This window comes from Aethina tumida, chromosome 1 (assembly GCF_024364675.1).
Source record: "Aethina tumida isolate Nest 87 chromosome 1, icAetTumi1.1, whole genome shotgun sequence".
In the NCBI taxonomy this organism is placed as follows: domain Eukaryota; kingdom Metazoa; phylum Arthropoda; class Insecta; order Coleoptera; family Nitidulidae; genus Aethina; species Aethina tumida.
This window is the reverse complement of record NC_065435.1, coordinates 54,645,194-54,663,808: the sequence shown is the minus strand read 5'-3', so window position 1 is coordinate 54,663,808 and position 18,615 is coordinate 54,645,194. Positions and strand designations below refer to the sequence as shown.

Here is an 18,615-nt window from a genome sequence, read left to right as displayed (position 1 = left end):
ATACTGTTTTTAATAATGAAAATTATTAGCTTTTCCTTTGAAGAAAAAATTAAATCAAGGAAGTCTCAAATTGCCATTACCATTGCTCAGCCATTGATATTATTAATAAACATTGTAGTACTGAGTACCGAGTGAGTAAAAGTACTGAGCAACAAAGTTAGAAAATAATATAATATGATGGTATTTATAGAATTAACACTTTTTCTGATGGCGTCTCGAAGTCAATGGTTCTAACTTCCTGGAACCGGTAGATAATGTAAGTCATTTCTCAGTAGCTTTCATATTTTTCACATCAATATTATTGCTTCCAGTAAAACCACTTATGGGACAAAACATATTTCATTGGCTTACAACATATTCCTTGAAACGCACACCAGACCAGACAATGCTCTTGGACTGAAAGAAATACCGGGGTGTTCCGAGAACGTCATTTGCAAATTCATAAGCAAATATTTATCAGAACATTAGAATTGCAAATCCACGTTTATTTGCATTGCCGCAATTAATTTGCGTGTATCCTTATTTTTCTTTAATGCGTTTGCCTTAATTTCAGCTTGTATTTGTTGCAGGTGGCGAGAATCTGAATCGACGCAGGTAAATATCAGTGTTGCCTCACAGCAATCAGAATCTTGACCTATAGTAAGTTAAACAAATTTCACCAATAACACATTCGAATTATATAATCGAAATTTAGAAACGGCAACGTTGTAGCCGACGAACACGCGTTCTTCTGCACAATGCAATTTCGGCATTTCATTTAAACATCAAAGGACCGAGGCGGTCGTTCAAACGAGGTGTAGGTGCGGGTTTAAATAATATTAGCAGAACTCGTTCAACCCATAATTCATCGGGGAATTTTGCACACTGGAACTGGTTCGGGTTGTTTTTTACAGTTAACGTTTTCCACGTAAATCAGTTTGTTAATGAAATGATCAGTTCTTCACGTGGTCATAAAATATTCGTTTGTCGTACTTATTTTTCGTTACGAAGCACATTTTTTTCCGACAACACGGGAATTTCTCGCTTCTGTGGCCAAATGTTTATAATTATTAACTGAAATGTTTCTTTGATATCACCAAAGAAGAAATAAATTTCCATACAAAGATTTTCATATCATACTTTTACTATTAAAATATTAAAAACACTCTAGTGTTCCTTGTCACGCTATAACTGGACCAATCATTCAAGTCGCAAGAACTTCTATGAAAACAGAAATAGAATTATTAACCATTCTTTATTCATTCTGACAATATTGACAATACGTACGCAATACCCACTCACATACCTTATTAAAATACTCCAATGCTCTTTGAGATAGCCCCAACTCCTAATGGACCACAAGGAGTTAATTTTTGTGATAGGTTGATGCGTCGGTAGTGCGTCGCCGGCCGGTCCGGGAGGAGCGGGCAAAAAGCCGAGGCTGTGTGTGTGTGCAGCTCTCGAACAGCAGGAGAGGAAGGCGCGAGAGATGCAGGGAGTCATTGGCTCGGTGACCTTGCCGTAACCCGCGAGTACCTCTGGCCCGTTGACGATGCTGCCCGTTGCACAAACCACACCCAGTGTTGCCAACTGACACACACACTCCACATGGATCTGCTACGTCGCATAAATTAAACGGCCGTGCAGTTCTGCCATTCGCCGCTTATCTGGGGTGTGTGCCACAAATATACAAAGTTTCAAGCGTCATTTGTTAGCATTCAAAGTTACTAGGCCAAGGGATGAGAAGAAAATTATTTCCAATGTACGGGTAGTTTAATTTAAGTAAAGGTCTACAAAATATTTCTACTATGTACTACTTAACGTTAGATTAAATTAATAACTGCTGTTAAAGATGATAATGTTTCTAATACACAAGATCACATTAACTTTAAATATAAAATAAATATAAATGGACAAACAATAATTATGTTGTTCGAAAGTAACTCACTATTGGCAATTTTTAAAAGCACTTTGAGGTTGATGTCATCAAAAGAACTTATCCTCAAATTTACAAAGATGGAAATGGATCTGTTATGATCCGCATGGTGCGGACATAAATGACATTATGGACCAAATAATAATTAAAAATAGTATCCAAAGTATTATGTTACCATATGCTGAAGAAAACATATTTATTTTATGATAGTTGCTGCAAGGCATTGTTAATTGATAATTTTGTGAAATGAATGACCTTAATGTAGTTATGATGCTATTTCTACTGAAAATCTTGGAAGGGATGTAAAAGCAGAACTGACAAATTATTTAATGGATTTTTATTGTCAATGAATTCTATTTCTATTGAACCGTACCTTATTGAGCCAAAGTCAGAAGACGTGCCGAGATATTAAAAATTAAATTGTATGGAATGACTTTACTCTAGTCTTGATCCTAATCTTATTGAAAACTTTGGGAGAGATCGCAAGAATTTAATCCCAAATAATCAAAAATGATAGGAAAGCAATGGATCTGTTAAGATGTCGTGTTTTATGTCTTCGCATGGTGTGAACATAAATGTCATTATAGACTAAATACTAATTAAAAATTAAATGAAAAACATTATGAAGAAAACTTATTTATTTTATAGAAGCTTCTGCAAGGTATGGATAAAGAATAATTTTGTTGATTGTTTTGAATAAACTTAATGAATTTCTCATGCTTATCTACTGAAAATTGACAAATTATTTAATGAAGTTTTATTGATTAAGAATTCTATTCCTATTATCAGAGTCAAAGCCAGGAAGACTACCGAGGCTAATTGTTTCGAATGACTATAATGCAATCCTGACCCTAATCCTATTGAAAACTGTGGTAGAGATGAAAAAGTAAAATATAAAATCAAAAAATTGAAAAATATTGATGAATTATTTAATGGAATTTTATTAACTAAAATTATATTCCCACTGGGAGATGCGAGTCAAAAAGAGTCAACATCGGTAAATTAAAAAGGTGGAAAACTATCTTGTGGTTGGAGTTATCACTAGAATTTACTCCTAAATATGCAAAGGTGATAAGAAAACATGAAAATGGATCTGTTATGATTTGGTGCTTTTGTGTCAAATAGTAATTAAAAATAGTATGGAAAATATTAGGTTACCATATGTTGAACAAAACTTATTTATTTTATGGTAGTTTCCATAAGTCATGGTTGAAGAATAATTGTATTGAATGACCTTAATGCAGTTTTGATGCTATTTCTACTGAAAACCTAGGGAGGGATGTAAAGCAAAATTGAGGAATTATTTAATGGATTTTTATTGTCACTGAATTCTATTCCTATTGCAACGATTAAGAAATGGTAATTTAAAAAGTGGAATACTATCTTCATGTTTGAATGATCACAAGAATTTAATCCCAAATAATCAAAGATTATATAAAAACAATGGATCTGTTAAGATATGGTGTTTTATGTCTTCTAAATACTAATTAAAAATTGAATGAAAAACATTATATTAGAAGATGCAGAAGAAAACATATTTATTTTATTGTAGCCTCTGCAAGGCATGGATAAAGAATAATTTTGTTAATTTTAATGAATAAAGTTAATGAGTTCTAATGCTATATCTACTGAAAACCTTGGAAGCAATGTAAAAGTAAAATTGACAAATTATTTAATGGAGTTTTATTGACAAAGAATTCTATTCCTATTGAGAGATACCATTAACTTATTGAGCCAGGAAGACATGCAGGGAGTATTAAAAAATACAGGCTAATTATATGGAATGACTTTAATGCAGTCCTGATCCTAATTTTATTGAAAGCTGTGGGAAAGATGTAACAGTAAAATAGCAAAAATAAAAAAATTTAAATTATTGATGATTTTATTGCCAAAATTATATTTCCAATGAGGAAAATTGCCATCCATCATCTTATTGAGTCAAAGTTAATAAGAGACAATATTGGTAAATTAAAGAAGTGGAAAACTGTATTGAGGATGGAGTTACCACTAGAATTTAGTCTTAAATATGAAAATAGATCTGCTATAATCTGGTGTTTTATGTTTTCGCATGGTGTGGGCATAAATATCATTATAGACCAAAGTAATTAAAAATAGTATGGAAAACATTATGTTACCATATGCTGAACAAAACTCATTTATTTTATGGTAGTTTCCGCAGGGCATGGTTAAAGTATAATTTTGTTAATTGTATGGAATGACCTTGCAAATGCAGTTCTGATTCTATTCCTATTAAAAAACATTGGAAGGGATATATAGATAAAATTGACGAATTATTTTATGGAATTTTATTGTCAGGGTATCATATTCTAATTAAGAGATGTCATCATCTTACTGAGTCAAAGCCATATAGATGTACCGAGGTTTTAAAAAATTAAGATTAATAGTATGGAATGACTTTGCTGCAACATTGATTATAAACTAATTGAAAACCGTAGTAGATATGTACTAGTTTAAAATATAGATGAATTATTTGAGGAAATTTTATTGACAAAGAAATATGCCCATTGAGAGATTTTATTGAGTATAAAAACAAGAAAATAATATTCTTCAAAATATTATTTTTTTATAGCCAACTTAATCTGAAAATTGATGTTATTTCTAATTAAAAAATGTAGACAAAACTTGTTGATCCACTAAACTGTGAGTAGATGTAAAGATTTCTTCTGAAGATTGCTGTTTCCTGTTGCTTAATTAAATAATATGAATAAGCAAAATTACACAATAAACATTTACATCAACCATTGTCGTTCATTCGCCATTTAACCGACTGACTACTCCAGACCCGCTACCACGTAAAAGCAGATTTGCGCACTCAATAAAGAACTACCTGTTTACCTTACATGAATATTTGTTCGGTTGACATATTCCACAAAGCCTAATCAAATAGTAATCTACATTTTTTTATCAGCGAATGTAGAACGGAACCTATCGAGTCATTACATGGATACCTCATAAATGTATAATGAGCTGATATACTCCATGCCCGGTAAAATATCATTTCAAATAATACGTGATCGCAGTGACAACGACAATTTCAAAAAACTGTAATCTGGATCTTTTCTAATCTGTGAAATGAAAGTCGGCTACAACTATAAATTTTCCATAATTCTAGTCTACTTCAGTTAAAAATGGCGTATTATTAATAAATCATTATTAAAAAGAACAGTTGCTCTTTGCTGTCTCACAATTTCACATCTTGAACTGATTTCACGGTATGTTTTGGAACTGTAATTATGGTTTAAGAAAAGTGATTTTTTTAGTAGCTCTTAATATGCATGCGGCCTTAAAATTGATTTATGTTCAAATAGTCGGTGGGCGTACGTCAATTTCAGTTACTTCAGCTCGTTTCTGGATTGCTCAAGTGCCATATCAAATGACGCTTTTGTGTGTGCATAGATAACTAATTAAAATTATATATTCACATCTTTTGCGCAACGAAAAATCCGTATGTTTAACGGATTTTTCACGTCGACACTGTAAATAGTTTAGGAACATTTCTTTGGCCCACGTGGGTGATTATTTTAACATACTTAACGTGAGATAATGTCAAGTCGGAGATAAATAAGAATTATTAAAACTGTTGGGTCTTACATTGTTACTTAGCATATTTAATTTTAAATGGAACGGTTCTTCTATTAGTTATATGTTGTAACTTCGACCATACTATGGCCAATTTGAAAAACGCTTTGCCAATATTCCGGAGGTATTACCAAGCCACGTTCATGTCTGACAATGGTAATGCCGAAGAGTGAATCATGCCCGACTAATTCATTCAAAATATTGTCACATGTCTCCGCATATTTTATTTTAATGGTAGACTAAGACGAGCCTTATTGGGTAAAATGCATTTATGATGCAACGAAACACGCCTTGCACATTACGGTCTTATTGTGGCAATTGTGCAAGTGGAACACCCGCCTCGAAATAAAACCTCATGACAATACACTAAATGATTTTTTTATGTAAACAAAATAAGTGCCGCCATATATGAGCCAAAGATTAATTTAAATTTATTTGGATCCATGGCTATACATCACTTTTACTGACTCTTTTAATGGATCATATTTACATGCAACTTTCTCTGCAAAAAAAAGTTTACTTTTGATTTACCATAAATGATCATGCACAATACGTGTCGCATGTGTTTAATACATTTTTTCTTAATAAAGTAAATGTGGGGCATGTTTAATTATACACTCACTCGATCTTGATTCGTTCGGTGTGATAAGGAAGCGATAAATCTGCCTAGTTATACGTATTAACAGTGAAAATATAACGTCCCATTTGTGGATAATTCAATTAAAAGTGTTTTATGGCGATTAGCCCATTTTAATTATCTTTGACGTTAAATACCGGACCAGGCTAATTTATTTTCCAATATTGGTTGCGCATGTTCTTCGATGGAGCACCTCAACGGATCGAATTACGTTCATTTAAAAGTAAAAAAATATATATGGGAGTAGTGATTGTATCTGCAACTTCAAATTTTCTGGTTTATATATTGCCTCTTTCAACGCCCATAGACAATGTCACCGGTCAGTGGCGTACATTTACGTCCTCAGTGTCACTTTAAATCACTAAGATTATTTACAACTGTTGGAAAAAGTTTTATTTCTAATTTTCTTTTGAATGGTTCCGAATAATTGGGGAGAAATCACACAGGTGTTGACATATTACACTACAGTGTCAATATGAATAAAAATATTGCAGGTTTATTTCAGAATGGATATTTTACTTGTAGTAACAGGTGAACAGTAGTTTTTAATCAAAATAATCCAGTTAATAAAGTAATTTTCAACTTAACGGTCCGGAATGATTGATAGGCGTAGAATCGTTCAAGATTTACATCTAAATTATATATATATATATATAAAAAAATAAAGTCAAAATAACTGTAGTAGGCACTCGAATCCGTGCCATACAGTAAACAATACATTGTATGTAAATTTTTTTTGGTTGAGTTTTCGATTTAAGGTATCAATAAATTATACATTCTATATCCGCGGGTAAGACGTCCGATCGTATTTGAGATAAAATTCGAAACGGCTGTCCGCCACTGATTTGTTCCAAAAACGTGGGACGCACCGAGATGGAAAGTGTACATATGTAAATTAAAAAGCAACGAGAACAAGTTATCACTTTCGATTAATGCCCCCAGCCTCGTGAAATAATACCAGACAGAAGAGCAAATACTATTGAGGAAATTTGCATATATTCCTGCTTGAAACTAACCGGAGAGTGTCAATAACCAGCGAAATACGAAGAACTCACTCCACTGTTTAGCTAGTACAAGATAATTTTATTATGTTCAAAAATTTTAACGTGCATTCAACCCGAAATTAATTAAGTTACCATTTTAAATCTTATTTTCTAAAGTGAAGAGAAAAACTGACGGTTTTGAGCTGAATGATGGTTGCTGCAATTTTTTATATTTGTGACCATTTATGAAATATCTATGAAAAGTATAATGATCTTTTTATTTAATTTCATTTCATTTTATATTTTTTGACCAACGCTGACACTTTTTTACTTATTATAAGATATTTAGCTTAAAAAAGAAATCTCCTTAAAATTTAAGGGTACGTGCAATTATTTTATTTCAAATACAAATACAAATGTCTTTAAAATATCCTAAACACTCAAAAATATAAAGTTTGTGATATATTAAAATATGTCTATATTAACAAAAAATATTTGATATTAGTAAATCTGAAATGAAAATTCTACTAGTATAATAAATGTTTTAGAAAATCATACAGAGAATTAGTTTATTAGTTCTCACAATTACACACACCTCTAAATTATACACTACAGCACTAAACTAATCAGTATCTGACATTCTCAGATATTTTCTACATACAAAAAATCTATCTCCTGGTAAGTTTAAAATATGTGCAACTTTTTTACTTCAGACATATGTTTTATAAATATCGTTAAATCTTTTTTTAATATCACATATAACTTGTGATATGTTAAATTCCTAGGTAAGATATGTTTAACGATATTTCTAATTAATTTTGAGGTATTTTATATAATTTAATATAGTACAAATTTAAATTTGTTTCTGATATTTTGAAGGCAAAGTCAATTATGATTTCCAGAAATATGTGCAACTGATTTATTTTAAATTTAAACCACAACTGAATTTATTTTGGAAATATCAAATGAAATGAAATGAAAATATAAAAAACTGTGCAAAAATACATAATTTGTGTCATATTAAATTATCTCTAGTTAAGATATGTATAAAGATATTTCAGGTAAACTTTGGAATATTTTATACTGTCGTCTATGAAACATACCATATAAAAAATAATATTTTTTATAGGTGACTATATTAAAGCTAACAAATATGACAAAAGTACTATTGATAATTTATCTAAAAATCAGTAATTATGTTACAAGTTTTTATGCTTTCATTTTTTTTTTTGTAGTACAAATTAAACAAATTACAATTGTCTTAAAATTTACCAAAATTATTGTTACACCAAAAATAATTTAATTTAGCACAAATTTTGAATTATTTTAAAGACAAAGTCATTTATGGTTTCTATATGAAATAAAAAAGATATAATGTTCTTGATGTTAATATCTTATGTTACGTAAAAAGAATAGAAAGTCTTGACTGTTTGCCAAAAATTAAATAAATAAATAAATAATGAAGTTATCAGTAGATACGAAATCTGTTTAAATCAGTTTTCGTAGATATTTCATTTCAATGTTTTTAAAAAAAGTGAGGTCTAGTAAATTATTATATGATATTTTTGCCATATAGTCACATGAGACGGAAAATGTACCACGTTACCTTAAAGCATTTATATATTACAAAATGCATTGTTATAACATAACAAGTGAAGATCTGATGATAATCAAATTGTTTGCAGCCAAAACAAAAAAAAAGGAAACTCTATTTTCCAAGAAAAAAAAACAATGCCAACGTGACACAAATGTTGAATAACTGAACTGACTTTAAACCATGTTATCTTCCTATTTTAAATCAGATTTAATATTTACATAAAATTCATATTTAACTGTATATTTCCGCATGGTAAAAGCTACTACATACATATAAATGATTTAAGCTGATTTCTTTTGATGCACATTATTTATTATTATTATTATTAAAATAATAAAACTTTATTGTGCACAATAAACATTAAGAAAAAGTTACGTGGAAACAATGGCAAATTAAATTACACATCACTTATTATTTTAACCATGGAGAATTTTAAGTGTCACTTCCTTAATAAATTCCACCGGTCTATTATATTCCAATTAAAAATTTTATGGACCGCCAAATTGGTTTAATTTAATTTCCATGTGTCATAATTTAGTCGTTTAAATCGTACATTTGATAATCGAGTCACATAATTACCTCGATCTGGACAAAGTAAACAGAATCATTAATCTGCAGCCCACCTAAAACATTCCCGGCTAAATGCAGTGTGTAATATGCAAACCAATTCAAAAATCACATGCTATGCACATAAATAAACATAATTAACAATATTAAATCGAAAAAATGATATTTATGGGTGCATTTAAAAATAAAATGATTGCGTCAAAACAAACATGCAAATATTGATTTTATCGATTACCGAACAATGTATTTAATTGCAATGAACTTTAAGTCTTTAGATGGTTTTTTGTCTGGGTGCGGTGCTAATTAAAAGACATTTGCACCATTTCAAAGGTACTGTCATCGTAAAGAAAAATTGCTAAATAATCATGCGCAATCGGTTATTAATAACAGAAAAATTAAGTTCAATGTTGCAATTAAGTTTTACGATTGAGTGTTATTAGGCGACATATTTATTCGACGGTTTTACGATCCACAAAAGTATGTCAGCATGTCGTTTTTTTTTTATTTGTTAATGTGGCCGGCTGTATTAATATTATATTATGGTAAAATACCTGGAAACATTAGCACAAATGTGCACGATACTCGGCTTAACTTTTTGCACCTTGAAGATTCACGATGAAAAAGATGCCATCTTGTCTGGAGAATTTCTAAAAGTTCTGCGGGTCGTAAAAGTGTCGTGGAAATGTTTTCTTCTGCAAGTTTAAAGGTAAAAATCTTTTTACTTTATTGTGGATTACTGAGTTGGTTTGATAATTATTTATTAAGTATGGATTCCCGAAATCTCAACTCGCATACTTATGGTGTGGTGCAGTTAATTTGTATTTTTTTCATTATAGTTCGATTTTATTGAATGATAGCTCAACACGTAGTCAATAAAAAACATCATGTATATCACAAAATTATATCACAAATTATTTTTTTATCATCCATCAGAGGTGGATCATAAATAACATTTTTTATAGTCAAGAAATTATGCAAATCTATTATGTCACTTTTTATAAAAGAAGTAATTGAATTTTACTTTATCCAAAATGGACAGTTTGTTATACCCACAGCGAAATATGGTGGCTTCAATTCTTCTGGTATAGGTCCCCTTAGACTGATTTATGTACATACAAGCGGTATATTACACAACAATTTGCTTCCATATATTCAAGAAGTTATGCATTTAATATTTGTATTTCAACAATTCCAAACACAAATTCAAATTTATGAGGAATTGGTTAAAAGACCAAAGCATCCATGTTTTGCCTTGTCCGTCCAAATCTCCAGGCATCAACCTTATAGAAAATATAATAATAATTAAGAGCAGAGTTTTAATATATTTACTTTTTTTTATTGATATATTTAATGATATTTCTTAAATAAAATATATCGGTAACAGATAATGAATGTTCCAAAATTCTTGCGCATTTGATAAAATTTAGAAGTAAAAAAGAAAATTTTGTTAAATTCTTCAAATTTCTATCCTCTAATTGATAAGAGTCATGAAAAAATTGAAGAGCGTTCAATTTCCTATAAAAAAGTAAATATCTGTACGATTAAGTAATGGTATGTATGGATTTTGCCATATGGAACTGAAGAAAAAATGTAAAACTGAGATGAGGAGGACCTACCCTTAATTAAGAGCTCATCTTTGGAGAGCATTTTTTAAAGGTGCCTAGGAACCAGTTTTCCAGCGTCGATTTTTTTGGTCCACCCTAGTATATATTCACAAAAAAGATGGATGTTAATAGGTCTGTGACAGAATTAAAACGAGGACTTAACTAATAAATTTATGTTCATGTAAACCCTGGAATAAAATGTAAAAAATATCTTAGAAAATCATTAATTCCCACAATTACACATACCACTCAGTTATACATAAAAATATTTTAACAAGCTCTAAACTAATGGATATCTGACATTCAGATATTTTTCACATTTCTATATTCAGTTAGTTTAGCTAAAGGTATAATTTCATTAAAAACTGTAATTTATCATCGACTAATTGATGTGTAATATTTTTTATAAAATTTCTATACGACCTATATGAGAAATTTCTTAAAATTCTGCGAGTCATAAAATTATTTTGAACATGTTTCCTCCTACAAGATTATTTATTCAATTGCTGAATTCGTTAGGTAATTATGTATCCAAAATTTAAATTCTCAAAATCCAAAAAAGTTGACTTTAAGAAACTACCTATTATAAAATTGTTTTATGAATCACAGAACCGAGGCATATAGTATAGTAGGAAAAATCGATTTTTTATGAAAAAAATATGGAAAAAAATTTTCCAATAAATTTATTCTTTACATGAATCCAGGAATAAAAGTAAAAAGTACATTTGAAAGTCACCGGCAACAACAAGCACAAATTCTCAATTTTGTGTTACACTATGTCCACTAATGACACTAACTAATCAGTATCTGACGTTCCCAGATGTTTTTTACATTTCTTGATTCAGTTAGTTTATTTAAAGATAATTTCAGTAAAACGAAAACAATTTTTAAGCAGTCATGTTGTTTCTTTTCTCTCTTTTAAGCCGTTTATTAAACTCATAGTATACATATAAAAATAAACTTAAACGGGCCACACCATGGTTCAGTAGCCGATCGATGTGGCGTAAACTTTACAATGTTCATTTTAACGATTTCACAAAAACCGATTAGGCAATCGGATTAGATGATTCGGGGACAATTTAATTTGCAATCGCAATTGTTTTTTGATTGAGCTGTTACGATTCCCGCAGAAATAATTGGCTCCCATGGACCAGACACGTTTGCGCATTTACCGTATTTTTAATTAAGCCAATTATTGGTAATTGGTGAACGATCGGCGCCTCTACTAAAATCAATATCGGAATAACGGAAATCCCTTAATTAGTCAGATATCGATGTTATGAATGGTATTGATTTTATGGCATGATGTCTTCGTGTCTCGTATATTAAGTTTACAGGTGCAAGTATAAATTGGCACTGGTGTTTTCAGCCTCATTATTTTTTGGAAGCCGTCGAACGATTCTCACAGCCAAACACAAAAATGCTTACTGTTAATTCGTCGAAAAAAAGAAAAAAGTATTGCACACAGTCACGCGTACCCGGCTTGTCGTTTCGAGCCATGCTAATATAAGTAATGAACCGACAAATGCGTACACAAAAGTCTTTTCAACTGCTTGTCAAAGTGGTTAATCCATTTAAGATCAGTCATGCCTTAAAAAAGCCTTAGCAGATTAAATGTCTTTGAACTTGGCTGAAATTCATTGACTTTAACATCGACGAATTCGATCGACCGAGGTAACCGAGGCTTAAGGTATTTTTAATTACGTGTTATAATTAAGAATTACTTGTCGGGATTAATCTGTGAAATTTTTCGTGGAACGGTACTTCTTCGAGTCAAAATGTCGATATGCTTCTTTTTTTTTGGCGTCGTGCGTTCTCCGTACCGAAAATTGTAGGAATATGATCTATGTTTGAAGAATTTTAACTGGTATTTAAATAGCAGCTTCCATGTGCAGATCGAGCTCACTTATTTTTAGCTGAGGCAATTTAAATAGTAATGGTATTATTCACCGCGTAGTTTAAACAAAGAAACTTGTTATTCAAGTAAACAAACTGATATTATTCTAATGTTAATTGCACACTGCTACTGGACAAAGTTAATATAATCAAAGCGTCTGCTTACTTTTTTTTTTAAGAAATCTGCAAATAATACAACTGATTTTTATAAATAATCTTATCCTTAACCTTTCTTGTTAACAAATAAATTACACCATTTAATGGTCACTTTTTTAAAATACTCATTTTCTCAGGTGTTTGACTATTCATTAAGAAAAAACTTGACCACATAAATTGTTTAATTTGCTGAACATATTAATCAAGTTGAATAGATCGACCATAATAATATATTTTTACGTTGGCATTTATAAAAATCTGAACAACACTAATTACTCTTTTAATCAATTTGCACGTGACTAAATTAAAGCCCATGAACAAACACGATGGAGAAGCCAATCCGTCTGGCGTACGAGGCCAACAACCTCGCTGTTTTTGGTAGATCATGATTTGGCTAAACGCGCTCTGTCAAACGTACGTTTTAAAACAATACATCAGCGAACAGAACGAGGAAAAAAAATAATTAAATCGGATAATTATGTATTCATCGTGCCACAATATTACAAAGTTGATTTGAAGGATCGCAAGCGGGGGACGTGGAGCTTCGGCTGCAAGGAGCGGCGGGACGATCAAACGAAAATTTTTGTATTATTCAGGCGATGTACAGTTGGTTCAGTACATTATGTGCACGAATGTTCGGTGTTTCTTTCCTTTCGTTTTCTGTTTAATTCGCTTTGTTTCGGCGAAGTGAATGTCAAGGGAAACAATTGATCGTGCAATTATTTTTTAGTGATAATGATTGTTGTCAATTAAAGAAATGGAAATCATAAAAAGAATCATTTTGTTCACTTTCGACAGACAAACACAATACATTGATTTTTATACGGAGTGTCCCAAATTGATTGATTTTGGCTATTACAAGTGTTGTCCAGATCACCTAGAGATAGAAAAACTGAGTTCTGTCGAGAATTCAGATTGTTTTTAAAAGTGTATTGTTGAAAACTACATTTCGATATTTATGATTGTAAATGTATAAAATATCTTTGAAAACTAACAGTTTTTTACATATTATAAGATATTTGCAGAAAACAAACAAATTTTTATCATAAATATCGGAAAAAATGAAGATTTTTAAAAGTACATTAAATATACCTTTTAAGTAAAATATAATAATATTTTTGGCCTATTTCGAAATAGTGTTACCTCTGAATAATACTAATAATAATACTTTATTCAACATTTGCAGAAAAACAACAAATTTTTATCATAAATATAGGAAAAAATGAAAATATTTAAAAGTACACTAAATACCTTTTAAGTAAAATACAATAATATTTCTGGCCTATTTCGAAATAATTAATATTGTTACCTCTGAAACATAATGATTAGTTGTGTAAAATAATAATATGTAGTACATACTCCTACAGCGAAAATAAAACCAACTTTGGACACCCTGAACATTAATTAATAATTATAAAAACATGATTTAAAGAAAGAGCTGGTTGTCAAGCCTTTCGATGACAAATAAAATAGAATAATTTATTTTCACTTTGATTTGTAGGCAGAATAATAATACAGTACCAAACAATTAACTTAATGATCATAAATATAACAGCCGGATATTAATTAATGCAAGTTTCGTTATGAAATCGGAAAGTGTTTGAAGTGCTCGTTAAGGAAAGTTGCATTTTCCTTTTTTAAATTATCGTTGATCTATTTTACAAAGTATCACACAAGAAATGTATAGTTTTTTGTAGTTTTTTTAATGTTTACAGATAAAATTTTCCAGCTAAATTTAGATTAATATGTTTTGATATATGAGACCGACATAAACATTAAATATCTAATAACAAAATTTTCACACACAATCTATTATAATAAATAAAAAATGCAACTAAATTAACTATATACATTCGTATAATTATTTTTTATTTTATATTCATAATTTATATTCATATATAATTTTGTTAAAAATTCATAGTCAAAAGACAAATAAACAATTAAATGATAAAGTAATTAATAAGTAAGTAAAAATTTGAAAAAATTGTTGCTTAATTGATACTAATATGTTTTAAATTCAAAAAAAAAAAAATTCAAACATATGGCAAATGTTTCAAACTTCAAAAGTCAAATAAACATAAATTAATTTAACTAAGAAAAACAGACTTTTAAACATACAATAATAATAAGCAATTTATTATAAGAAATCAAAAATTTTTGCAGCTAAATCAATACAAATAGGTTTTGAAATATCTAAATAAGTTTGTCATGCTTAAAATTACAGAAAAATAACAATTTAAAAATGAAAGAACATAAATGTTAACGTTGCAGTTACAAAATTCGAATACTTATTTATACATTCATGCAATTAAAAAAATACATTCATGCACTAGTAATAAACAATTAAACAATTTATTTGAATAGTCCAATATATTCGGACATGGTAAGTTAAAAAATTGCATCTAGTATATCAATGCATGTGTCAGATACTATATTTTTTATCGAGCGAAATTACTCGTTTTATTTGTAACACGGTCGTAAAGCCCGCTTCTTACAACTTAAAGCAACAATAAATCGCGCACGAAAAACTGACAGTGCAATAACTCATACGTTACTCCACAATATCTACAAGCAATGCTTTATGTTGGTCCGGATCACCTGAAGAGACTTATCAATAGCACATACTGATTTGTTCCCGAGTTTATGGCCACCTTGAACCCAGTTACGAATATCTTTAGTACCACCGAGTCCATTAAAACTTGCACATTATACGTGTGCTGTGCACTTTATCATCAATTATGAGATTTGCATGGGGGTTTAAAAAACCACAACCGAAAGATAACAGCTCGGGTTATTGCTATTCCATAATAACCAATTTTATTGCGTGCATTCCATTTAGATATGAGATTGTAAATTGTTAATTAAGCGAATAAATTGAAATGTTACAAGAATAAAATCAACTACTAGGATCGTATTGTATGATAAAATCAATGCTTATTATTACAATGAACAAATTTTTTACGCACCATAAGGTTTTTGAACGGCTTATTTTTTTCCAAATTAATATATCTTAACACATGTGTGTGGATGTGTGAAACAATTTATAATTTTCTGCTACAAAATGACTTTGTAATTTTATAAAAATCTTATTAAGTATATTGTCGGAACATTACTCAGTTATTGTTGTGCATTTTTTTGTACAGAATTCACACACATTAAAATTAGAAGCGAAGTAATTACGAGAAGTGGATGGAAGCAATTCCAGCTAACGGATTTTAAAGTACGTTTATTATGTTACACAAGATCATTTAAACTAAAAACTTCGGACATTGGCCAATCCATCGCTTTAATTGCCAATTGTATCGACAACGTATTAAGCCTTAATTATAGTCATACGAAAAAAACTGACCTCACACCCGAGCTAATGAACCACACTTTTTGAAACTAAGTTTCCCTTGGTTTATACAGTTTCTGGTTTATATTTATTATTTAAATGGTACACGTGATTTTCAGGTTTCGTTGGACAATCATTTATTCTGACCAATAGTTTTTATGTGGTTTTTTTAAATGCTTTTTATTAATAGACCAGTCATGTAAGGTTACGATCAGTGGGTGTCCTGGCTCATTAAACGATGATTATTTAAATTAAGTCATTAATCAAGGAAAAAATCGATTTGACTTCGAACATATAATGCAATGCAAGACTCGTCGCACAAAATTGACTTCTGTAAATAGACAAAATTGTTGCAATCAATTATCTACTAATAGCAAGGTTAATTTGTGTCGAATAATTAATTAGCGCTTACGAGAACAGTCCAATTAAAAATAGCACTAATGGATTTAAATCAAAAACCTTATTTATAATATAAATGGCAATAGCATTAGTTATAAATAGCAGAATGAAATATAATTTATTTAAGAAACGTTGTCTCTTTTACCTCAATCAATTACGACTACTTAAATTCAGTTGTTTTATCACAAGTTAGAAGAAAATGGTTACAAACATCCATTATAGGTGCTCCAATACTTTCATTTTTGGAACAGTTTGACACAAGGTGGTTTGACAGTTGAGAAGTGCACAGTTTCGCCTTTCATGACATGTCATGCCAAGAAACTTTTGAATAAGAATGCTTTTACTTTTAACATTTTATTTAACCCATATCAATTCTCTGTTAAACCACAACACGTGCTGAATTGTATGCGAAACGTGACGCGTCGCTCGCAGTGCTATTTATTGTTTAATAAAGTGTCTGTTTATATTATTTTGTATAAACTTGTTATTTCGCAATGAATCGTACGCGACGTGGGCCGTTCAACAATTAAATTCATTTACCTCGTACACAATGATCGGTCAAATTAAAAATTTATTTTGAAGAGTTTAAAAGCAATTATCGGTTTAATTAAAGCCGGTTATTGACAAAATTACAACAATTTTGGAAGGTTATTAAACTTGATTAAAGTTTAACATCGTTCATACGTTTTAAGAATGTTACTTATGCCACATTAGAAGTGGTATTACCGTTACTTATTGAAATGTTACATTATAAAAAAGTAATTTATTGTTGTATATTATTATACGTTAATTAGTATTGCCGGATCATTAAAAATGATCATTTTATACACAATCAGAAATGAAGTCATTAATAATATAGTTTTATTAGGTTATAATTTTGAACATAAATCACCAATTCCTGATCAGATTTTAAAACACATTATTCACTACACATGGAACCATTAACATATTATAACTAAATCAATAATTACTCAATCAAAATCGAAAGCGTTACTTTACTGTTTAATGATCCGTTTTTAGATCAATAATAATATTTTGTTTTTTGATCACTAGTTTTGAAATATTACACTAAACTTTAACTAGTTAACCAAAATTTTGTATCCAATTAAATATTTAATCAATATAATCAACAAATATTAACCAATTTTTTTCTGTATTTTTGCAGAAATGGAGCTGCCATTGACGTAACAGTGATGTACCGTTGACCAGAAAATTAGCAAAGCAAAATGTTTTCCAATGCGACGGTGTCCTCGCGCAGCAGCTCCACGAAGAGTGGCAACAGCTGCAGCAGGAATTCGTCGATGCCGTCGTTGCGAATGAGGAATCCTTTGTCACCGAAAACGTCTTACAATCCTTTGTTCAGACATTCGGACGCCCTGACCAGTTTCGATGCATCGCATTTCATCTTTCAGGAACAGAAAATGGAAAAAATCAGAGGCAAGGACAAACATCCGATTCTCAGAAGGTGGGAGGATTTTATTTGAGTTAAATTTTTTTTAATGAAATAAAATTGATTTTATAGGTATAATTCACACGATTCCCATACGAATTTCGACATTCGCATCGAGGAATCCAGTGACGTTACCCCGGATTCGACCAAGAGTCGGATAACTAGTTTATCCGGGTCGGACAAGTCGGACGACAGAAAGAGATTGAGGGAGTACGAAGCGAGAGATTTTCTGGAGAGGTAATTCACACACTCGACATTGTTTTTGCCAGATTATTGTCACGGACCATTTGCAGATATTCACTTCCCAGAGTGGTGAGAGTGGGGGACAGCGAACCTTTACTTCTCTACAGGTGTTTCGACAGCTTCACCAAAATTCAGGCGAAGGGTATTATTGGAAAGAAGGGCAAAGAAAAAATCGATGAAAACAATTTGCATTTTCCCGAGGGATATTCAGGTAGGACATCTTATTTTATGTAG

The 18,615-nt window shown here is 30.5% G+C and overlaps 1 protein-coding gene across 2 annotated transcripts in view; it reads left to right on the top strand.

Annotated features, from left to right (window-relative positions):
* The window catches only part of LOC109595579 (uncharacterized), a 55,498-nt gene that overhangs the window by 25,025 nt on the left and 11,858 nt on the right, over positions 1–18,615 (top strand). For both annotated transcript variants that reach the window (XM_020010965.2, XM_049961391.1), the window contains 4 exons: positions 570–594; positions 17,854–18,153; positions 18,211–18,375; positions 18,432–18,592. In XM_020010965.2, coding sequence (XP_019866524.2) covers positions 17,915–18,153; positions 18,211–18,375; positions 18,432–18,592 — 565 coding nt within the window. In that variant the 5' untranslated portion in view covers positions 570–594; positions 17,854–17,914. The remainder of the gene's footprint in view (positions 1–569; positions 595–17,853; positions 18,154–18,210; positions 18,376–18,431; positions 18,593–18,615) is intronic.